The sequence below is a fragment of the Symphodus melops genome (genome assembly GCF_947650265.1).
Source record: "Symphodus melops genome assembly, chromosome: 14".
NCBI lineage: Eukaryota > Metazoa > Chordata > Actinopteri > Labriformes > Labridae > Symphodus > Symphodus melops.
In genome coordinates, this window is record NC_136704.1 from 14,119,452 (window position 1) to 14,142,980 (window position 23,529).

The 23,529-nt window shown below is 40.4% G+C and overlaps 3 protein-coding genes across 4 annotated transcripts; all 3 read right to left on the reverse strand.

Moving 5' to 3' along the window:
* Positions 1 to 1,830: 1,830 nt before the first annotated feature.
* spag6 (sperm associated antigen 6) lies at positions 1,831 to 6,797 on the reverse strand. The gene is made up of 11 exons (XM_079361380.1): positions 6,617 to 6,797; positions 6,448 to 6,543; positions 6,196 to 6,362; positions 5,132 to 5,315; positions 4,792 to 4,997; positions 3,699 to 3,872; positions 3,464 to 3,616; positions 3,114 to 3,305; positions 2,713 to 2,829; positions 2,479 to 2,624; positions 1,831 to 2,156 (listed from the first exon to the last, which is right to left on the reverse strand). Exons 1-11 carry the CDS (start codon positions 6,639 to 6,641, stop codon positions 2,093 to 2,095), a joined length of 1,524 nt encoding a protein of 507 aa, XP_079217506.1. The 5' UTR covers positions 6,642 to 6,797; the 3' UTR covers positions 1,831 to 2,092.
* Positions 6,798 to 8,850: 2,053 nt separating this feature from the next.
* On the reverse strand, positions 8,851 to 18,282 carry bmi1a (bmi1 polycomb ring finger oncogene 1a). Of its 2 annotated transcripts, none has more exons than XM_079361387.1 (10): positions 18,056 to 18,282; positions 13,810 to 13,943; positions 13,553 to 13,649; positions 13,054 to 13,109; positions 12,393 to 12,440; positions 12,131 to 12,239; positions 11,411 to 11,450; positions 11,057 to 11,155; positions 10,845 to 10,925; positions 8,851 to 10,065 (listed from the first exon to the last, which is right to left on the reverse strand). In XM_079361387.1, exons 2-10 carry the CDS (start codon positions 13,919 to 13,921, stop codon positions 9,706 to 9,708), a joined length of 1,002 nt encoding a protein of 333 aa, XP_079217513.1. In that variant the 5' UTR covers positions 13,922 to 13,943; positions 18,056 to 18,282; the 3' UTR covers positions 8,851 to 9,705. The 2 variants fall into 2 exon arrangements, with proteins under 2 accessions (XP_079217513.1, XP_079217512.1); XM_079361386.1 differs by lacking the exon at positions 18,056 to 18,282 and adding an exon at positions 17,138 to 17,570.
* A 379-nt stretch (positions 18,283 to 18,661) lies between these two features.
* Positions 18,662 to 23,324, reverse strand: commd3 (COMM domain containing 3). Its single transcript, XM_079361399.1, has 8 exons — positions 23,113 to 23,324; positions 22,184 to 22,295; positions 20,754 to 20,817; positions 20,631 to 20,665; positions 19,791 to 19,851; positions 19,644 to 19,700; positions 19,504 to 19,557; positions 18,662 to 18,886 (listed from the first exon to the last, which is right to left on the reverse strand). Exons 1-8 carry the CDS (start codon positions 23,249 to 23,251, stop codon positions 18,827 to 18,829), a joined length of 582 nt encoding a protein of 193 aa, XP_079217525.1. The 5' UTR covers positions 23,252 to 23,324; the 3' UTR covers positions 18,662 to 18,826.
* Positions 23,325 to 23,529: the final 205 nt, after the last annotated feature.

The following is a 23,529-nucleotide window of genomic DNA, read 5'->3' on the forward strand; positions in this document are numbered from 1 at the left end:
CATTTTTGTTCATTTATAGGCTCTGCTATGGAAGATTTAAAAAAAGGTTATAAAAACTATAGATTTTTTTTTTATTTTTTTTTTTTACTACCAAAAGCTCTAAAAGGAGAGCCCGGTTGTACTCCGTTGATACGTGGAAACACACAAGCAAAAAGAAAATTAGTAAATGATTTTTCTACCCTCGTTCATCATTCAGGAAATCACTTGCCCACAATATGTCGACCAGTAGCCTATTACAAGTAAGTATTTAATTTAATTTAATTTCGTAAACAATTGATGAAAATAATAAACATCAAGTGCTTGTGTAAAATATGTTTTCTTCCTTTTAACTAAAGCTAATTTGTTTTTGGTTTTGTTTGTTTCAGATAAATAAACCACACGCAGGTTGTTTTATCACCATTTGTTATTCTCGTCTGCAAATCTGCAACGAAACAAATGTTTACTGTAAGTCTGATTTAAAATCACTTGAATAATATGCGCTTTCCATCATTCTCACATTTGAAAAGATCGAACCCTAAAACAGACTCGGGACATTATAGAGAATTGTGTGGCTACACTTCCTTTGGTGGGACAACCCAAACCCTGAACAAGCAGGATAACATGCCACTTTTAATCTACAATCAAAGAAAAAAAGTCTAATTAAAATCAGGTTGGTTATTTTGTTTTCAACCTTGGTCTTGCATATTAGTATTATAACTCGTTTTTATCAACATAGCCTTATGTTGTATAGTTCATATTTTTATCCCAGAGACATACTTTACCCCGATTTTTAGCTTATACACCTCAAATCACGACACGCTTCAAGTCACGCCAATGAATCCCGTTTAATAAGAGGCGATAAATACCAAGCCTATCAATTAAGCTTTCCTTTAAGCGTGTTCAGATGAAAGGCGGTTGGCTGTCTTTATAGCATTTAAATAGAATCAATGCCGTTTTTCCTTTTCGGTAAATCGCTATACAAAGAGCATCTTAAATTTGAAAATATGCGGTAGAGGAAAAAACACTTATTTGTTTTTCTGTTTATTTCAAATGTAAATCTTAGGTTGGCGTTTCCCTGAACTATTCACCGAGCGATTTATCTATAAGATCAGGCTGATTATTAATCATTCAATACGTACATACATCGCCTATTTTATTGGAGAAAAAAAGGGTTTTTAGTCTTTAAGTGCCTTCGTTTCTATCAGCCGACGATCACTAGGTTTTACATTTATAATTTATTTTGTTGATGAAATCTAACCCTCTCTGCTTTTAAAACTGGTTCAGGAGGAGAGGGGAAACCGTGCAGCCCAACCCAGCAGACTCGAGTCCTGAAGCTGCATTATGAATATAAGATCGGATCTATTAAGTGAGGAGGGGGAGGCGGCAGCTGCAGCCAGACCATGTTGCGCTCTCTGCTGCGGTGAGAGGCGGAGGCTCATTTGCACCGTCAGTGTACAATGTGGAGAACAAGCAGAGACATCCAGCACACAATAAACAAAGAGCGGCTCGCCATGTGCGCTGCAGCTGCTCACACACGCACACACGTACACACACGAGAACTGCAGTGAGGCGCGACAGCCACCAGGGGGCACTTTGAGCCCTGCAAACGGCATAATATGGGGAGAATGTATAGTATGGTACGTATTCGGTTTCTCATCGTTTTTTAATGAAAATTAAAACATGTGTGAATAATGCCCCCAGCTGAAAGAAGAAGCTGTTTTTAAACAGGCTGATTTAAGAGTTCACCAGCAACACATTCATTTTCTACCACGATCTCCAGTCTTGACCTCTTCTTAGTAGTTTTCCTGAAGCATCACACAGTTTGAGACGGTATGATCCAAGTTGGCACAGTTCCCTTCCTTGTTGTCCTTTATTTAACATTTATAGTATCAAAACAGGAACATGAACCAACAATGTCTGGATATATTCATCCCACTAAAAGCTACAGGTGCAGTCACTACCAACAGGAATTTAAATTGAAAAATGTTGACAAAAACATATATATACATTTATATTTAATGCTTATTATGAATCAGTGTATTTCACTGTTGAGACATGTGCACAGTACATTTTATTTTTAACATTTAAACAGGATGTTTAATGTGAGCTGATGTCAGGCTGGTTGGTAGTTCTCTAACCGCTCCAACAAGACCTCTGAGTATCCAGGGGAGTAGTACCTACACACACACACACACACACACACACACACACACACACACACACACACACACACACACACACACACACACACACACACACACACACACACACACACGCACACACACAATGGTTGTTATACATTTTACTAAGATTTAGTTTGGAAACATTACAGTGGCAGCTAAAAGCTTGCTGATGGATAACACAGTCTCAGATGTGAGCAGATCAGTCACTCAATTACTGTTTACATGTCAGGGGGTGTTCAAAGCACAGAGTTATGATATCAACAAAAGATTTGTTTTCCTGTGTGCGTGCATGCGTGCGTGCGAGCGATGAACACACCTGACTATCTCCTCGGGGAAGCAGCTGTTGATGGCGTTGATGTGCTCCTGCAGAACAGAGCCAGACTCAGCCTCGATCTCTTGCACCTTCTTCAGCCCACCGCTGATCACAAACAGACGGCGAGCTTTGCTGTCATGAGGCAGCACCTTAAAGAAGAAGAAAGATACAGATATGAACATAAGTTTAGAGATTCAATCAGTGATTCAGGGTGAGGTAGTTGACTCGTTCTCTTACCTTGCTGAACTGGCCGACGACATGTTTGAGGATGTTGCTTGGAGCTTCATAAAGGAGCGGCTCCAGTCCTGGCAGGTAGGTGCATTTCTGCAGGATGCTTTTCAGAGCCTTTTTACTCTGTGGGGTGAATATCAAGGTTCAAGGTTCAAGGTTGTTTATTTGTCAAATATGCTCCATGTTAAACATACAGCACAGACGAAATTGCAATCCCCCCCAACCCCCAGTGCAAACCTGCAGTGCATAAAAAGAGCACTAAGAAAGAATATAGAATTACATTCAATCTGTCACTTCTGTTAAGGAAGTAAAATATGAGCAAACCTTCAGTTTAACTTCACTTGTTTTGTGTGTTGTGAACCTGCTCTAATAAAATGGTTTTAATGCTCTTTTATCAGTCTGCTCACTTTGGCCTGCAGGTCCTCTGAGCTGCCAGCATCCATGTACATCTGCAGCAGTTTGGGCAGCAGGTTAGCTGTGGCCACTGCCTTGGCGTGGTCCGGGCTGTGATGACCAATCTGACCGATTGACCAGACTGAGGCCGCCTTGATGTGATGTTCAGGCTCCTCAGACAGACACAAGGACAACTGTGGCACACCCTGCAGGACAGGAGGACACACACAGCACAACTGAACAGGAGCGGTTCAGTTAAGTGACCTATATACTGGACCTGAAGAATCTCTGGAAATGAAATGGCGGGTTTAACTGTTGGGGTAAATTAGAGGAAGGATAAACACACACACACACACACACACACCTTGGAGAGAATGACAGCCATGGCGAGGTTCTCACTGTGAGCTGCTACATATCCCAGCATCATGATCCCCGGCAATCGAAGGTTTCCATGGCAATTGCCCAGGTAGTCTATCACTGCTGTCATGCCGCCACAATTTACAATCACCTGGGAGAGCTGAAAACACACATGCTTTGACATTACGTTGAATCTGTGTGTGTGTGTGTGTTTGTGTTTGTGTTAGTGTTTGAAGCAGTACCTGTGGGGTGTGTTTGACCACCTCCCTCATCAGGGTGCTGACGTTCTTCTTCACATACTCATCCTGATCTCTGAGGCAGACGACGGCAGCGGGGAAGACCTCCGCCTCAATCACCATCTCTGCCAGACTGACGGAGTGTTTACTGATCTGACTGAGGGCCGAGAACACCTGCCTCTGCAGAGAGACAAAAACAGGCCGGAGGGGTTTATGTCACGACTTTATTTACATCACTGCGACTTAAAACCTTTATACACCCAGCAGCTATTTTAATTGTTACTGTTCTTTACTACAAAGTAAAACGTTTTTTTAACTCCTTTTACTCCTGACATATTTTATGATGCAATAAAATAACTTATTTTCTTTTTTTCAAAAGTTCAGAAACCCCTACATATGGCTAATGTTAAGAAGAAAAAGACACTGTTTGGGTTTCTTGACTTTAAGTTTTGAAAATGTCGACTGAATTTTTGTTTTGATTATTCATCCGGTTCGGCATGTTTTATTAAGAACACATAAATCTTCCTGTGTTATAGATGTGTACTTAATGAAAAAAAAAAAGTTTAAAAAAAATCAAAATGAATTGCTCTCACAAAGAATCTTCCTTAAAAAAAAAATTAAAAAAAATTTGAATTGGGTTTTTTTTCAAGAAGATGAAATTAAAATGTTTCAAATTTCCCAATTAAAAGGTGAAGGATGTGCAAACATCAAAAGATGGAGCGAAAAAGATCAAGAGAATAAAAACAGATCAATATTAAAATGAAAATCAGTTAGTTTGTTTCTTCAGTCATTTTTGAAAAAGTCCGAGAAGTTCAAAAAGCTTCTCGGTTGCTAAAAAGAAGTGTATTTGATGATAAAAGAGTGACTTAATTTGACAGGAAAAGAACATGCAGAGTAAAAGATGAACTATGCTATTAAAAAGACAAAGATTAGACATCAATGATTTAAGCAATAAAGAGCGCTTAGTTATCATGGTTTTTTAAGTTTACTTTTAAATATTTGACTTTAAAAACACAAAATCAAATCAATGAGAAAAAACGAGTTACTTTAAAGGTCTGAAATAAAAAAAAAAACGCTTCTGTTCTCTGAGCTGGCTTACCTTCAGCTTGGCATCTGGGCTGAGGATCATCTGTGCGAGGTGAGCGATGGCTCCGCTTTCCACCACAATCTGAGCCAGCTCTGGTGTGTGTTTGCAGATGTCACTGAGGGTGGAGGCTGCGATGCGTTTGAGGGCCAACTCAGGCTCCAGAAGACACAGCACCAGCAGAGGGACAGCACCCGCATCCACAACTGACTGAGACAACGCTGCAGAGTGAGAAACATGACAAAGAGGGATATTTTAGACATCTAACCATAGCCTGTAAAGTTTCTGAAATCCAATAAAGTGACAACAAAAAAAAGGGCAGAGGGAATAAGAGAAAACTGTCATTGTGTCTGACATGCGTTGTGTCGTGCGATGTAACCCAGGGCCCAAGCAGCAGCCTCCTTCACCCCAGGGTCAAACTCTTCAAGGCAGAGAACCAGGGCATCCACCCCCCCACAGCCTACCACCGACTGGGCCAGCTGGGGTGAGTGTTTAGCAACTGCACGCAGCACAAACACTGCTGCCTTCTTGTAGAACCTCTATGGAAAAAAACAACAGATAAATGTCAGGACACAGAGTAAAATAAACACTGGTACACTCATTAATAGGATTGAGGCCGTATTGTTCTGTGATTTCAAAGCAAACACTTTATTTGCCCTTAAATGAGTGAATTATTGAATCAACTCATGTTGACACCAAGAGTGTCCAGGTGTAGCCTTCTGTTTAACCCTCATGTTTCATCGACTTAAATTCCTCCATGTTTGGGGTCCCTCAAACTTATTTTGTATGAGTAAAATATGGCACTCTTGTATACAGTAATCAATGTCTACTTTACCTTTGAACACATTCTGGTTTGAATAAAATAAGACGTAATATCTTACAAGATCATTTATCTTTTTATAAAGAACGAGTCTGGAGTCAAACACACTGGTTTGATGGAGCCAACCTTTAGCAGCTGCTGACTCCCTCTGAAATCAGCATCCTTTTGATCTTTATATTTTAGCCTTCATACACTTTGACTGAAAGTGTTGCCTTATGTTTTATAATTTTTTTTTTACAAATGAAAGCTTAATATAGGGTCACATTAGAATTCGATCATGACTCTCATAATAACAAGAACGGAACAATGTCTCCCTACTCTCTTAGCCTGAGAGTGGGCTAAGAGATGGTAAAGGGCTCTTAGGCATTCAAGTAGCCCAGGAAAACTGCCAAGATAGCCCAAAACTGGGTGACAATGTCTGTCTGTCTGTGTGTCAGAAGCTGTAAGCCTGTAGACACACACCACATATACAGGCTGAAGATGAAAAAAAAACCTGTCTATGGTATGGGGGTTTTTTTTGTGTTTTTTTGCTACAACTTATTTTATACAGATGTTTTAGTGTAGTAGCCATGTATATGGCCTAAGGATGACACACTGACGTTTTGTGAGGTCAGAGAGTGGACCAGCTGAGGCAAGATGTCTTCCTTCACCACAGCCTCAGCCAGGTCATCACTGTGGTCTGCGAGGCGGCCCAAAGCCAGAGCTGCTGTCTGCTGGACGCTGGGGACCACATCCAGCATCAGGGGGCGCAGCAGTGACATCACACCTGCAGCACAGGAGGAGAGGAAAGGGAGTAGCCCAGTGGAAACAGCAGCCGTCGCAGACATGGACGTATTATTTGAATTTCTTACCAGCATTTTGTAGGCTTTCGATGTTTTGTGGTCGAGAGGCCAGATCAGCAACTGTTTGCACGAACTGCATTCTTGATTTCTGATACTGCTCAAAGACTACAAAGCAAAAACAAAACTGACTTTTTGTTGAATTTCCATTAAATATTTCACTTTGCCTAACGAATCTCACCTTGAATGATCTGCCGTTGACTCATTGTTACCAAGAAGGAAAAAGCCTCTTCCGCTGGATTTATTTTCACGAATTATATTATATTTTTCCGTGCAGAAAATGCTCCCAATGTATCGCAGACCGTGTAGCGATTCTCCAGGTTTGTTTTAGGTTGTGTTGTTATTAAGTGTTACCGCGGCAACGGACCGGAAGCAGACTGGCTCCAGTCAAAGACCGCCTATTGTAAAGAGCACTCACTCTGGTGCTTGAAGCGTTCCTGTTTTATCGAGAAACATTAAGCGTGAGAGCTTTGCGTTGTGTCTTCTTCTTTGTTTATGTGTTAGTTCCCTATGGTTAGTTCCTCTTAAAACCCAACCGCGGATAAGTCGCCCATTTTCATAACATCGTGAGCCTATTCTACGCCAGTGAAGGGGTGAAAGAAGAGACTATATAAGAAGAGACGAGACTCCTCCACATAAAAGGATTTCAGCCCACACTGTAAACTGGCAACTGAATTTTTCAAAAAAAAAAATAATAATAATTATGAAACAGTAAGCTACTTTTTGCTTTTCCTACTCGATACTGGATACTAACCTAACTGCTTTTCAAAGTAATTTTAAGTCCCATATTGCGCCTAACACAATCCTACCTTGGTGATAAGACCTGTGTAAAGTCAAAGAACTTGGTCTTTTTCGATTAATTTCCCCTTAATTTCTTTTACTCTTCAAATCCATTATCACCCCTTTACCTTTTCTGGAGACTATTTCCTTTTTAATATAGGCTGGATGGAAATGGAACTGACAGGTAGGCTATAGCCTAAATAACATAGTTGGCTATAAGGTCGATAGGCTATTCTTATGCGTCCTCCTTTCTGGACTATGGGCTAGTTTACCAAGAAGTACCATAGTTACACTTTTTCAAAAGCAACCCGTAGTTTACTGAGGAAAAACAAGTATAAATTAAAACAGTAATGTGCATTACTTCTGCATATTTTTGGCTTTAATCCACTTCTTTAAGCCCGAGAAAAATATATTTTTTATTGTATACCGATTTATATTATAAGTGCCTATTTTTCTTTGTCATAGTGATTTTTTTTAATCAACGTTTCCTGCATTCTTGTCTGATTTTAGTTTTTGTTTCCTTTTTCCTTTTGTTAAGGTTCATGCTTTTATTTTTATGAGAATTTTTTTTATTCAAATGAGTTTAGCCAAACGACCTGTTTTTTTTGTTTGTTTTTGTTGTTTTTTATTTGGCTTTTATAATTTGTTCCCAATTCTGTTTTTTTTGCTTTGTTTTGTTTTTTTAACGAATTAGGACTACCGAATTTATCAAGGCAAAATGACCTCAGTTGTCACTCAGTTGAACCAAAACAACGCGAAAATTCGGTGTGGTTATAAAAGAAAATTCGTTATGATAAAATCACTTTAATGAAGCTGTTCTGGGTGTAAACATGCCCATGTATTCACGGCGTTGGATACTTCAATCCAATGTCTCATTAAATATTTTAATCCCCCTATGAACTTTTTAATCTGTTTCCAATTTAGCTCTAAATAAAAGAAGGCATTTGAGTTGCAATATTCAAACAGTAGCCTCACTTTGTATAGCCTATGTTTCTGGGCTATAGCAGATTAAATAAAAAGAACGTTTTAAAATAAAAATACAATAAAAAATAAACAGTTTCACATAAAATCATAAATAGCCTAACGTTGATTTTCAGGTTTGGCTATATATGTCGACAAAGAAAAATGGAGACTGTAGCTATTAGGCTACACACTATTATATTTTTAGGACTGCTAATAAAAAAATGAATTAATATAGACCCTTTAATAGCTTGATTATCAATTCTAACTTTGCAGACACATAACGTTAAAAAAACCCCTGTTTTTATCCTTTAAAGAAGGAAAAACACGCAATTGCGCTACTCGTGTTATAGTAATTCATGTAATAAAAACAATGAAGGCTTCGATCTTAATTCGATGCAGTGTGTGATTTTCTGCTGCTATGAACACTGTAAATTTCTCCGCTTGCTAGATGACTAAAGGATTAGGCCTATTTTATCGTATCTTAATGAAACATTATTTGAAGCCGGACCAGCTCCCCTGGCCTCCATAACTGAATTAACTCTTTCAGCACTGATTAAGACGGGCACGTGACGCTCTGCCGTCTGCTCATTTCTATTCTTGCTTTGTGCTGACTGACGACCCTCCTCTATAAAGAAATGGCATCAAATTAGATAAAAAAAATGAATTCGTCCGTAAGTGTAAAATGTTTTATTTAGATGTTTTATACTGTGCAACAGTAACAATACAATAAGTTGTCCATACAATCGAGCGATACAAATACAGAAAACACAGGAGACATCAAAATATCTGTCATTGAGCATGAAATGGTGCCGAACAGGAGCCCAAGTCATTCCCTTACAACAAAGGGGAATAACAGAATAACATCATTGCTGATTAAATATGTGTTTGGTTCCTATTTACACTTGGAGCATAAGCAATATGATTCCATTGCAGCTTTTAAAAAAATGTTTTGCTTTTCAGTAAAAGGCAATTAAAAGTTGTGTTTTTTCGTGGAGCCAGTGCTATTCACACTTCGCCAGAAACAACTAGCCTACAAAACCCTGTGGGGGCAACTCGCAGAATCCTTTTTCATTAGGCTAAAGGGGGGGAAAAAGTGTCTTCATGAGCATGCATGTTTAAACTGACGATTTCAAAATGTCCCAACACACATGAACAATTCATGATAAACGCGTTTCATTTGAGGAAAAAAAAGGCAAAGAAAATGTAAGTCTATCTTCAGTCACTTCTGTAAAATAAAGACGTAGCTTTTAAAGGCGATCCTTCTCACCCACTTTCTTTTTCAACATAAAAGTCCGCTTTCATGTGATTTAAAAAAAATAAAATAAAAAATCCATGTCCAATATCCTCATTCCTTTAATTTGAAATGTCTCTGATTCCACTACGTAGACTTACATGTGACGTCATAATAATCAGAACAACCAATGAAGAGAAGAGAGAGAGCATTGTCTACGATGGAACTAGGTTGGCATGGAAACTGTATTAGCGGGGGTCTGGCGTTAGCTGGTCAGTTCCGGACCGGAGCCCCCGTCATCCGGAGGAGGTCGCGGAGCCGTTCAGAGAGACTTTCCGTGGCTTGTTGACGCCGCTGCTGCCGCTGCCGAACTGAGTGAAAGGCCGGCTGGGGGTCGGAGGGGCAGCAGCTGGGGTCCCGTTGACGTTGTTGGGGCCGTGGGGGAGCTGAGGGTGAGGGGACTGCGCAGGCGTGCCAGGGCTCGGCAGCGACGAGGACGTGGATGGGGCCCCCGCAGGACTCCCTGCTTTTTCGCTGGCAGAGTCGCTCTCGGGACCGGATCTGCTCGCGCTGTTTTGGCCTTCCTGCTGCGCGTGGCTCACTTTCATCTTTTTGCAGTTGGGTCGGACTCTGTACTTCAGCGGCAAAGGGCCGTTCTGTAGAGAGGGTGGAATAAAACAAAAACATTTAGGCTAACAAAGACCTCCATAATAATAACAGTAAAACAACACGCTTCATTCAAAGACATCCAAACGTGAGACAGCGCTAATGACCTGTATACGCGCATGCACCTAATTCAGCTTTTGGAAATAAAACGACATCTAAACAGTTGAGAATAGCCAATATTATGTTGTTGTTTTTTTTCTTTTAGAAGAGTAAATGAGCCCCTTTTTTATCTTGAGAGTGTGCTACTAAATAGGCTACATATTTTTTTCCTGTGTTGACCTCTTAATGTTGGACAAGTCAATGAAGAATTTTGAGGGCCTTTAAATAGCCTAATATATGTTTGCCAATAAATAAAACATGCTGCTCATGTCATTTTATTTGGTAATATCCGTTTGTTTGCTTTATGAAATAAAATAACTTCCTAAATAATTTGCAGTGGTTACAAGAAAAGGTTTGAAAAAACCTAATTATGGTTTTGAGCAATAAAGAATCGTGGTCAATTTGGCACAAATTCAATCTTAACCAATTTCAAGATGATAAATGTATTACTTTGATGGCATTTAAGTCTTGTTTTAATCTACTAAATGTTCACTCCTGCATCAGAGACATGATGTTAGCAGAACATTTGAAAATCATTATTAGGTGTGATACTTTTTATGGATCTTAAGTCATTGATAATTAGGCAAGAAGAGTAAAATGAATAATTTAAAATGTAAATAGGGATAAACAAAAACAAAGCCCAGTTTATTGTGTACAAAAGAGGTCTTACTCTTCTCCAAGTGTAGATATATGCTATATCCATTAACGTGTAGTAATCTTTCAGAGGTTCGTCTTCATACATGACTTCAACCTAGAATAGGAAAAAGGCAGATTTTAATTTGATCTTGACCAAAAATATATCTGTATTTTAGTAACATGTAAACAAAATATTTAGGGATTGACATGTATTTTATATTTCTATGTATTTATGTAGAGTCAGACCTGGTAGGCGCTTGGGATGTCCATTTTGCTGCGCAGAAACTTTCTCAGATGCATCACTGTCATGGCTGCTGGACACTGCAGGTACCTCTTGTTAGCCACCTGCAAATAGAAACATTTTAGCATTCTAACCTACACATTTCTATGTGTTTGTGCAGAAGGATGTGAGCGGGGAATAGAGCGACTAGAACATAGTGGTCCACCTTAAGAGCAGACAAAGAAATACTATCAATTAACAAATGTTTAATGTAACAACAGAGAAGGCAAATTACACATGCATTAGGCAGTAAGTGTCCTTTTGTTTTAATAATCTTAAGAAGAAAAAAAAAAGCCCAGTTTAAAATGAACTTGCAATACCTGATCTTTTGACTGCTTGTCTTCCACTCCACCTCCAAGTCTGCAGGGGAAACACATTAGTAATTGATATACTTTTGCGCAATGAGATATTTATTTATTCAGTGTTTCTTTATCAGCATGCAATATCAAATCAGCAAAACAAAACAAGAAATCCAAAAAAAAAACATTGGAAAAATAGAGCTTGATATGTTTGCCATCAAGTTATCAAAACAGCCACTTTCTGAAGTAAAAAAAAAAATCTGATTTATAAAGTTTGTAACAATAAGGTGATCTATATTTTGTATTTAATGGCAACTTCCTTTAAAAAACAAACATATAAATGATGTCCAATGACGATCATTGGGAAAAAAGAAAATTTCCCGACCTGAAGACCAAACTAAAGCAAGAGGAGACCTCTTATGTGTATGACATGAAGCTAGACAGCAGGACAAATAAAATGACTTTATTTATATACAGGACAACTGAGTTATTGACAGTTTCAAGAATACTATCCCCTGTAGGATGTGATCAATAATAAGGCGGCTTCAGAATGTTTTTTCAATTTAAAATAAACCCTAATGAGATACATAGAGACAAACAAGTGCATACTTATGTTTTCTCAGGAAGGTTATAATGTAGAATCGTAATTATTCTTCCCAATAATAATGGTAGTGCATCAAGAACAAGCATTTCTAGAACCAATTTCTTTTGAATAATATTAAGGAAAACCATCAAGCCTACCTGTTCTGATCAAAGAACTCAATAGAGAGACTGATGATCTCGTCATCTGTAATTATTCTCTTGTCCTCGTCTGCCACTTCTCCACGATCCTCGTTAGATCCATTCGAAGCTACAAAAACACAACCAGTCAAATAAAAAAAATAAGATATAACGTTTTCTTTAAATGAAATATAAAATGTAGTGGGAAATTTGTCTTAAGGGTTGTTTTTTTTTGATAAGAGACAGTCAATAAAGAAATGACACCTAAAGCTTTCAAACTCACCATCGACAGGATTCTCCGCGTAAAAGTCTCTTCTCCTCTTCATTTCATCTGAGGACATTCAGGAAGAACACAAGAAATGACCCGTCTTTTCATTTGATATAGTAAAGTCATGATTTGAAGTGCTATGCATGTCAGAATTTGTGGCAAGAAAATCAAAAAAAGTACAGTGGCAGGGATGTAGAGTTTCCTAAGACAATAAGTTGTTGTCAATCTGCCATTATAAAGTTTTATCTCAAGAAACTTTTTAACAGAGATCTTTTACTTGCTCTTTTGTCGTGTTTTTGTTGTACTAAATGTAATTAAAAAATATTATGGATCATATCGTCACAGCAAAAATACCAAGTCATTGTAAATGGTAATACCAAATGTTGACATAAAACACTATTTCATGAGAGCATTAGAGCGTTAAGCAGTGTGAAGTTTCACATTACAAACAACATACTGATCACAGTAGAACTTTACAACGTGACAGAAACAACCCTGCTGATCTCAGATTAGCAAGCAAAGCCCCATATTTGATATATTTCTAGATATTAAATAAACACAAAAAAAAAAGATGACTTGCTCAAATCAAAAAGCTTTGAACATCAGCTTATTTCTTCACTATTTATTTGCAGAATGGTGAGTCAAAGTCAAAGTACAGAGTCTTTTTCAGTCTTACTTTTGAAGAGGCCGGGGACCAGCTTGTACACAATGTCCTGGAGAGTTTTGTCAGACCTACAAAGAGAGAGAGAGGAAGAGAAACTAAAGTCAGTTCATACAGATACATTCTGTTAAAATTTGAAAAAACTTGATTCTCGCGGTGCAAGTGCCCTTTGTCAATGAAATTATATAGAAAATAGCTGAATAACGTTTATTATTTTTACATGCATTATTTTTTTTTCGGTTTTACTCTATTTGCAATTGGAACATATGAAAATGCATGCAAGTATTGAATGTGTGATTGTTCCTTCTGCCTGAATATTTTGAACTTATGAGTGGCTCTTCAAGCTGCCCAGAGAGGAATCTAAAGGCCAACAAAAAAATCTCTAAACTAAAAAGCATGCTTTACTTTACAAATAACAAAAACTAAGTCAACCCACATACTCACAAAAGAAGAAAACTCAAATCACTAAATAAATAAACTAAAATAAATGGCAGAAAGTTAGCCAAGTTCTCACCTTATATTGAGGAGAGGCTTGGTTTTATGCACTTGTACATCACAGATGGGACAGTATTTGCTGGTTTCCAGGTAGCGCACGATACACATTTTGCAAACTGCACGTCACAGACAAAAGAGAGAGGAGCTGTCATAATCAGGTGTGAACTTAAAGGATATCCTGTATTTGAAACGGTACAAGGTTGACCTTTAGACATATTTTTCAAGGAGAAGCCAAACTTCACACAGAAGAGTTCATGTTTTTGTAAGTTTGCTCACATGAGTGCAGACACTCGATGATGGTGGTTGCGTCTATGAAGTATCCTCCGCACAGGACGCACATGAGGTGAGGGTTGAGCTCTGTGATCTTTATCCTGGTCGTCCGATGCATTTTGAAAGAGTAAACAACAGTCCTGCACGGCGACAGACAAACAAACAAAGACACACACAGCGAGTCAAAACGCGCTCGAGGAGGCTGAGGGTTACAGGGTTCCGATACATAATTTGCTAAATAAATAAATGTGCTGTTGTTTGTTTGATTGTGTTAAAGCAACATCGTTTTTTATGCTTATCACACAATAAGCAAAGGGGAAGGAGTTCGGTGGCAGATTGATAGGCAGCAGCAGCAGCGCAGTGAATAATCATAAATCAATCACTTCCACTGAGAGATCGATGGAGTCATGCGTGCCCCCCCCCCCCCCCCCCAAATACCGTTGCACGCTTTAAGCACACATTATCTCAAGCATGCGTGGTCGACAGCGCCCCGGGGTGACCGTCGGTAAACTGGGGGTGATAGGATACACCCATTCAGCGTCAGGTGTGCCACACAGGCTGTGTGTGTGGGGGGGGGGGGGGGAAACCTGAGCGTTTCTATGGCAACTCCTTTTGCTTTTTTAGCCCACATGGGCCGGCCGCCAGTCACCAGAACAAGGCAGGGTCTCTCTAACCAAAACAACAACACGGTGAGCTGCCGGTGGAAGAGCGGGAACGAGGAGGGACCGGAGGCTCTCAGAGCCGCTGGACTGCCAGGCTGCCGACAGCTCGGCTGCCATTTTGTGGAGGAAAAAAAAAAACGGCAGTGTCGGTTCAACGGGCTGCGGGGTTTCCTTCGAAAGGTGCGAATAGAAGCAGCGTCAAACGCGTTTACACGAGCTTCCTGCGGTGAAGGAGCGGAGAGGACAGGGGTCTGTGTGATCTTTACGGAGAATAATCTCTGCTTCTTTTTTTTTTCCGCTTCGCTTTGCGCCTTGTTGTTCACGGTGTGTGCGCCATAATCAGCAGTGTGCAGCAGCAACATGGACAGCAGCGACTGGATTGAAGTTGCAGCACACACCGGATCTTTCTCATTAATTCTTTGCCATTAAAGCAACATGTCGTCCCTTTATTTAAAGTCTGCGCTGCAACACTTTGAGCTTTCGGTCATTTTACTAAACGAAGCCACTTTTAACAAACGATAGGCTACAAACTGCGTCATCCAGTGCCAAAGTGTCATTATAGCCCTTATCGTATTAGTCTATAGCCTACTGCAAAAAGTTAAGGCGAAAAAAACAATCCGTGGCAGGCAGTGCGTATGCAGCTTTTAATATTGCTAATAAAGACGCTCCAGTGCGCTCTTTAGGCTATTTGAACAAAATAAAAACCCAATGTCATAAAGGGTAAGGTCCAAATGGTTTTAGTCTGAAGATCGGACACCGAGACTCTGCTAAAAAGCTGAGTGACAGCCAACCTGCCCAGCTCTGATCCATAACTGTGACTTCATGGAGCAGCAGCCGGCAGCGTGCTTCACCGGCTGGCTTCACTGCCTTCATCAACCTGTCTTGGCCGAGTCTCAACAATTCACCTCGGAGAGGTTTCGACAGCAACTCAAGCTCAAAGGATGCCGGATAATATTGAACGATTTGTAGAATCAAAAAGCCTTCAGTCTTTTGGAGGGAGGTTGGACCACCGTTCTCCTTCCTGTAGGACACTAGCCATACTTTACAGAACTTCAAGTCAATCAGAAATCCAAACACGTTCATTCATATAAGAAATGACAGCTGCTGAACTACCAACCAACAAACGCTCAAGACCAAAGTCCGCTTGTATTATACAATCAGTTATTCATAACTACATCTCGAAAACTGACTCTGCATATAAATATTCAGCCTAAAGGCTCATAATCGCCTCGGCCAATATATTCTTCATGCAGCAATGTTTTTTAAGCCTTGTTAAAAAAATAAAATAAATATATATATATATTCTGGCACCAGCACAAATGGAGAGATTTTCCTTCCGAACTGACTCAACTTCGTGCTCAACTCATTTATTCCCAATGAGAGTAGTTCCTCTTGAAAAGGTGAGCCTGCACGTAAATCCACAGCCGCTGGAAATAAGCCAATTAAACCCGGCTATAACTCAGGACCCCATCGGCCTATTTAACGGTGTCAGACAATTCACAAAATCCGAAAAATAATTTGAGATTGAACAACAGACTAAAAGTTGTTTAGGCCATGTCAGAACAGACAAGAACAGCTTAGGCTCCATGTGTAGTTAAATTGTGCGCTGCACACTAAACCAGATGTCGGAAATGCATAATGCTCAATCCTGTGAGCTGTCATTCACAGGAAAATATGAAGCCAATGAGCAAAAACAGGGTCCCCAACAGCATTTACGAGTGAAATGATATTTTTTTTTACAGCCCTCCCCCCAGTATAGGAAGAAAGCCTGGATCATATCAGTCTGCCTTTCCTTGGTCAACAGATTTATAGTGCGCCAGCTTTCAGCAGACTGAGGGTGAAAATATAGACAACCACAGTAAACTTAAATGTCAACAAAAAAACAGCCTTTGCTTATCACATCAACTGAAACGCTGGTCGCTGGTTTGGCTGCTCGTGGGGCATAACCTGCCTTTGTGTGTCCTGGCAGACGTGTTGCCATTTTTATAAATGTTCTAAAATACGTACTTCTTCCTTACTTCTGATAATCAAAACGCCCTGAGATAAACATCCACCGTGACTTACTACCAATGAGCCAGTGTTTACCAAGCAGCCGTCATCAAACATTTATGCACAGTTGAAATGGTTTGCCTCCATGTCACGTTCATGGGAGCCATCCAAGTTAAGTTAATAAATCCAACATTTGGTCATTTAAACCCTAAAATACCATAACACCGTGTCCACAACACACCAAAGAACCAGACTCTATAAAATGAAGAGGCTGGGTTGAAACATTGGCACAGAAGGAGCGTTTGGAGCACTTGCTGCTGTTAACATCTCAGTCAACACAGCCCGGTTCACCCGAGATCTCCCACTTTACATAAATCCAAAACATTCAAGGGGAAACCAAACCGGGATCAACGTATAGATACAGACTCCCAAACACTAGATAATGCAAAAGTGGGTCTTGGTGGGTCGTAATTCTCGTTGGTGCTCGAGCAGGGAACATCTTTTACCCAAAAAAAAAAAGTGGTGCGCAGACACACACAGAGCTCCACGTCGGTGATCGCTGCAGCCACCGTAGAAAGCTCCTCATCCACCGCTGGATCGGTGCAGAGAAAAACACAAAAGCAGCGACCTTAAACCTCTCCTGCTGCCCTCGTTAGTTAGGGACGATATCTCGGAAGACTTACCTGGATGCTCGGCTCGGAAACGTTGGGTCTTGCGGCGACTAGACAATGAAAGTTGGGAGGCGATCAGCAGAAAATGAATAGGAGCTGAGCCGCCATCTTGAAGCAGGCTGCAGACGCTGTCAGTGGCGGAGAGCGCACAGCGGATCGGAGCGCATTTCAGACGTGCGAATAAAACTCCGCGTTTTCCTCGCCGCGTGTTCGCTCCGCGCGTATCCGATGCGAGGCTTGAACACAGCCGAATCCTCCGGCTGAAGCTCGAGCAATCTCCCGCTTCTGCGCCAATAACTTTGCCTCCAAAATATCCGCTTCACCACCAGTAAAATGCAGCAGTGTGTGTGTGCTCAGTGGAAACTGACACCGTCCCCAAAATGGCTTGTAGTTCGACCGCCCCGCTCTGGTCACGTGGTGTCGTTGCTTAAGGGTGCCTTGGATTTACTGTCGGTGTATGCTGTTTGTCTTAATCTAGTACGCATGATGTGAAAATAAAACACGGAAAACAACATGTACGTGTGAATCGATTTACATGCACCGATTATCGTTTACAAATTAGTAGTTTTTGATTCAGTGGAGCTGAACTGACATCAGGCGGCTGATTATGGGGGCACCGAAAATACTGTCGGTACATTCTGGTCTTTGTAGCCTAATGTATGACGCAGGTATGAAATGACAGAAAACATCATGCTGTTTTATACACTTTTTACAGTAAAAACGCACAATGCACTCAGTTCTGTTTTAGGCTACTTGAACTCAAATGGCACAAGAGGATAAGTTGCGTGTATAGAAAGTAGGCTACTGATGGTCTGCCCTCATCTCTCTGCTGTTAAAAATAACTGCAGCTCACGCACTCGCATGCATTTATACCATCAGAAAGCTTCAATCCTCTCAATAGCATACTCGGTTAACACCTTAGGCAGGTACCTTATTAATCTCTGTTCCACGCTGCTTTAAAAAAAAAAAGACCCACGCGCTTGGTTAAAATCCGTCCATGTGACAAATGGCTCTGGTGTCAAACCTTTGTCACAGGCTGTCCTGACATCTGCAAGAAATGCGCAGCAACTTCGACTTGATGAATTGGAGCCTTTATCCCTTGTGCAGCCAGCGCGGCAGAGAAACGAAGGCACCTCGGATGTTTGTGGAATCTGAGACGCCATGGTGCTTCAACTCTTTCCCATGAGATGCAGAACAAGTCTACAAGTGGACCACAAATCTTGAAAAGAAAAACGTGTGTATAAAGGCAATTATATGTCTCAGTAATCATCTATAAATAGATAGCACCAGCTTGCGCAGAAAGCTGCAGCTGCGCCTCTTAGGAAACAAAATACACCGCTGTCATGTAACTATGGCAAAATCTTATTCGGGCTGGTTAACTATGACAAACAAGTGACCCAATGTTCAAACTTCACCTACATTATACCAGTGTTACATCAAACTTTTATTTGATTATAAAATGTACATTTCCCCGCATCATAAAAACATGCATAAGTGGAGACAGGAAAGGGGGGGGGGGGTTATTTCACGCACACGTTGAGTTTTAATTTCTCTTTTATTGAAACACAAGCTGGAATGACTGGTCTCGTATGTATACATGGCACGCCAATGTGAGGTACAAAAAAAGCGATAGGGGTGCACGATGGCACTGAGAGCTGCTGTGGTTTAGTGCAGAAAATACGAGGAAACAGGACACCGGCATCACATCTGACTGGCTTTCTCCACACTCTTGGCAGCGTCTTTGAGTTTTCCCACCAAATCCTGCGAACAATTGTCAACACAACAACATGACCTGAAATAACGTAAAATATGATTTGAAAAAATACAGTTTGGCTATGAGTTAGATTCTAAGGATAACTAACGTTTAAATGAAATGTGTCCGTTCAGGAGGGTTTTTTTTTAAGTCTGACTTGTTGCAGAATTAAATTAGCCAAGCATTACGCATGATTAAAATCATAATCAGGATATTATTCAAATGGGTATTATTGTATTCAATTTCATGAAAATACAGAAGTCTTGCATTGAAACGTCCTCACATTAAAACATTTTTTTTTTAAAACATGGATCATTTAGTCAGGTCAAGTGGATGCATCATCGTCAGAGCTAATTATCATTTTCAGTATATTTATTTTATTACACAGCAGTGAAATGCCCGTTCAGCAGTTTTATAGATTAAATGAGACAATTTAACAAACACATTTTATTTGGAAATTCCCTGAAGAGCTAAACTGCTTCACAGCATCAGCTTGACCCCTTTCATCATTTTAGTTAAATGGTGATCAGACTGAATATAAACAAATACTTAATTCAAGTAAAAGGCAGAGGAAAGATAACAGCAGTGCAAGTCGACACACGAGCTAAGATCAACTCCTTCATACCTGTAGCTGTTCCATTGTGCAGCTGAAGTTGATATCTTCCGTGGACCCTTTATTCTAAGAAAAAGAACACAACGATTACACGTGCAGATAAAAAAACAAATGCATGGACGTGGACGCGTGAAAACGTGTTTAAGTCTTACCTCAGTGTTGAGTGAAATCGAGTAAAAAGGCTCGTTGACCTTATCGACCTGTGCGTTCTGTCTCGGAGGGAAAACACATGTTTGACTTGTAATAGTGCGACAAAGAGACAATATGTGCTTCGAAATGCGTGTCGCCTAATAGCCCACCTTCATGTGATACTGCAGACTCCAGGACGCGTCGGTTATGTGAGGTGGACACCTCCCTATGCTGCAAGAGGACGAAAGAAAGTACACTGTTGCTGTTTCCCTCGGGATCAATGAAGTATCTATCTATCTATCTATCTACACTGTTGCTGAGGTGATACAGTAAGCAAGGACTCAGGAGGTGAGGTTTTAAACTAACAGCATACGGTGCCGTTGCTGCTGGCAAAACAGGAAACAAAAGCCATGAAGAAAAAAAAGAGAATAGTTCATAATGATCTTTTAACCAATTGTCTTTAGCCTTTAAACATCTGCGTCACGAAGTTAATTAGCTTCACGTATCCACCAAGTTTTGGGCATCTTGTCTTTGGGTCTGATCGACTGTGTTTCATATGAAATGAGCATGCAGGCGGCGGTGTGGCTTTTTAAAGAGCGACAATTTATGACGCGTCGTAAGGGAGCGTTTACATTGCAATTCATCACACTCCTTGGTCTTTTCATGTCCAAAGACCCTCTGACCTTCTTACTAGTCATAGCAACTGAAAAACGCTTGCTACGTACTTGATTTGACTCATTATGTTATCATTACGATTAGTTCAAACTGCTTGATAGGACAATCACAACCACATTCCAGTGATTTTACGATTAGAAGGGAAAACAAATGGACATTCGCTCCATTCAATGTGTACTCGACAGTCAATCTAAGCAATGGATTTTATAGCTACAATGGTAAATTCACAACTTTAACGAGGTATTGTTCACGTGACAGTTGTTAAGGACGTTATTAGATAGAATAAAATAAAATTCAAAATCATATCTTCCAAAAATCAATCATATCACTCTTACCTTGCTAAAAGGTGTTCCAGCTCGTTCTTATGTCTCTGTGAAACACAACAAACAGATGTAAGCTAATGTGGAAAATTCACAAATCAACTTCTTTTTTTTTGTATGCAACATTGTCACTGTCACCTGATAAGTGCTGTAGAATGATTCTATTCTTTCTGTACTGAATGTTAGTTCTTCCAGACACGAGCTGCAAGAAAAAAAATGACACTTCAATCAATCAATCAATCAATCAATCTTTATTTATATAGCGTCAATTCATAACAGGCGTTATCTCGAGACACTTTACAAAAGCAGGTAAAGGACCTTACTGTTTGTCTGTTAACATTAACGAAAGAGCAGGTAACAAGACCATGCTCATTGTTATGTTTACAAAAAGCAGGTAAAGGACCTTTCTTATGGCTATATTACAAGAGCCCAGCTTAATCCGTCATAGCGTGGCAAGAAAAAACTTCCTTTTAACATTCAGAAATCTTCAGCAGACCCGGGCTCATGACGGAACAGTCATCTGCTAAACTGTGCTGGGCTTGAAAATGGGATGGGGGAGATGGGACAAGATGCAGAATTCAATTTACATTTTTAAAAACGAGTCAGCCAGCGATGTTTTTGGACCCGTTTTCACTGGCACTTTGATTATACCATGCATTTGATACTTTCTAAAAAAAAAAGAGGGAGATTTATTGAGAAACAAAATGTTCACTGCCTGAACGCTGAAGACTACATTGTGGGACATGAACATTCAAAAGTTTGGCTAACAAACATCTTAGAGCAGTGGCGTTTTTGAGGGAGTGGGGAAAAAAACGGTGAGGTTTTTCAACGTGTGTGCTTGGATGATCCCTGATACATGCTCACCTACAGTGTTTGGATGTGCATTTATCCTGAACATGCACCAGACTGACATTGACCAGATTAACACACTCCTGTTCTGTAATTATTGTTTTTTAAAAACACAAAGATCATGACAGGAAAAGGGTAATATATTCAGGCAATATGGGACAATCGGTTTAAGCTTTATGACGACCCTACTTTGATCCTTTTGAATAAAGTTTGTAAAATTTCGGAACATTATTTACATGCTGCTCTCACATTGTATGTACCTTCTGCACACTTAAGTATTTTACATTTATGTATAGCACATTAATTTATAACAAACAGAACCATTGTTTGTGCACATCTGAGACAAAGACTTTCAGAGCACGACACCATAATTAACATATTTCAATAATAACTATAACATCATCTAATGCCTCACAATGATTTGCAGTATGCACGCAGACTGCAACATATTTGTGCAGTTTAGTGGTTACTAATGGTTTAAGGAATTGGGCAAAGTTTGAAATCCCCAAATTAATATTATTGCTTAATTCCTGAATGGATTCACGGTCTATTATTGCTATGTCGCATCCTTGTGTGTACAACTGTAAGATAAGAAACACGTGATTAGGAGCAACACATTACCTGTTACAACGGTGTGATGTGTCCACAGTGTGCATTATAAACAGTTTATTATTTCGCCTATTTTATTTTGCCACGAATCAACCGTCTTGTTCTCCTACCTTATAGTCGACTTGTCTGCGTTTTGTTTGAGCGCCTCCAGTATGAAGGTGGTCGCTGCAGTGTGAGTGTGTTTCAGCAGGATCTGATCGATGTGCTTCAGCTCGGCCACATCTGAAACATAAACACGACGAGGATGCGGCTCAGCAGTTGGAGAATGTAGCTTTTTAAGACAACCTAGAGAGAACAGACTGGAGGAGAATTGCGATCCATACTGTTGCTCTCCAGATTGACGTGCAGAATGGAAATCAATCATGATTTGCATGTGAATGGACCCCTCAGCTGCATCAGCCGGGGGTCCTTTGTTTGTTTGCATTGTGAACATTTCACTTTCGAAATAATTCGACGATTAAAAAAAAAAAAAAAAAAAAGACTGCTGCACAAGTTGGACAACATCAGGTGTGTGACGACAAGCTAGGCAAACACAACAGAGACAAATACGGTGTTAGTATTGCATGAGGTCCTCTGTAATTCTGCATCATTTATTTTTACCCCTTAAAGCCAAAGCCGATCGGGTTTAGCAAGACCTGACAGATTAAAGCAAACAATCTGATGTATGGACTCAGTTTAGACTAACAGTGATCGAAATGGTCTAACAAAGTCTTTCTAATGTGCAAAGCACACTTGATGGCAGTTGAAATGACAAAAGGCATCCGTGTGATTGTGTGACTGCTGCTGAATGTAAAGCAGCTGCAGCAGCAGAGGAAGCTATGCTCGTTTTAACCCATCTGTCGGTCTTCTGAACCACTTTGCCTCATTGTAGATCTTAATATAAACACGGGGAAGCAGTTTAGAGCGACCCGTAGCATGCATCGGCGCCGTGCAAATCCGCAAACTTCAACGGAGCTCTCGTACACGTTCGCACGGAGGGAACCCGGAAACAGCAGCGGAGACAAAAGCAGCAGCGGCGGGAGGACAGTCAGCAGCTCACCGAGGACTGCCGGGTCCGTGTGAGAGGACAGCAGGCTCCGGAAAGACACCTCCGCTAAAATGTGGAAGCTGCTCTGGTCGAAGGAAGAAGGGTCGGCTAGAGATTGTAGCCCCCTCTGCACAGATTCAGACAACTCCATTTTGCAAACAGGGTGACCCACGACCACGTGACTGATCAGCTGATGCAGCGTGTGGTGTGGAGCAGCAGAGCAGCAGAGGAGCCGAGGCGATTTAACCCAGAGGAGCAGGGACTGGAAATGTGGAGAAAACTCAGGGGATGGGCATCAAGATGTTTTAGGGGATTGCTCTTTTGCGTTGGTCTCAAAGAGTGTTGCGTTTAAGATTGCAGGAACCTCCACACAAACGTACTGCAACAGAAAGCTCTCTCTGTGGATAGAGGCGACACTACATATTTAGA

Coding starts and splice junctions, on each gene's coding strand:
- spag6 (XM_079361380.1), bottom strand. CDS start 6,641: ATGAGTCAACGGCAGATCATTCAAG. Junction 5,316..6,195: donor ACTCTCTGACCTCACAAAAC/GTCAGTGTGTCA, acceptor TTTTTTCCATAG/AGGTTCTACAAGAAGGCAGC. Junction 3,617..3,698: donor TGGTCAAACACACCCCACAG/GTACTGCTTCAA, acceptor GTGTGTTTTCAG/CTCTCCCAGGTGATTGTAAA.
- bmi1a (XM_079361387.1), bottom strand. CDS start 13,921: ATGCATCGGACGACCAGGATAAAGATCACAGAGCTCAACCCTCACCTC. Junction 12,441..13,053: donor GGTCCCCGGCCTCTTCAAAA/GTAAGACTGAAA, acceptor GAATGTCCTCAG/ATGAAATGAAGAGGAGAAGA. Junction 12,240..12,392: donor CGCGGAGAATCCTGTCGATG/GTGAGTTTGAAA, acceptor GTGTTTTTGTAG/CTTCGAATGGATCTAACGAG.
- commd3 (XM_079361399.1), bottom strand. CDS start 23,251: ATGGAGTTGTCTGAATCTGTGCAGAGGGGGCTACAATCTCTAGCCGAC. Junction 19,852..20,630: donor CTGGAACACCTTTTAGCAAG/GTAAGAGTGATA, acceptor GTCCTCTTGCAG/CATAGGGAGGTGTCCACCTC. Junction 18,887..19,503: donor GCACAATGGAACAGCTACAG/GTATGAAGGAGT, acceptor AATTGTTCGCAG/GATTTGGTGGGAAAACTCAA.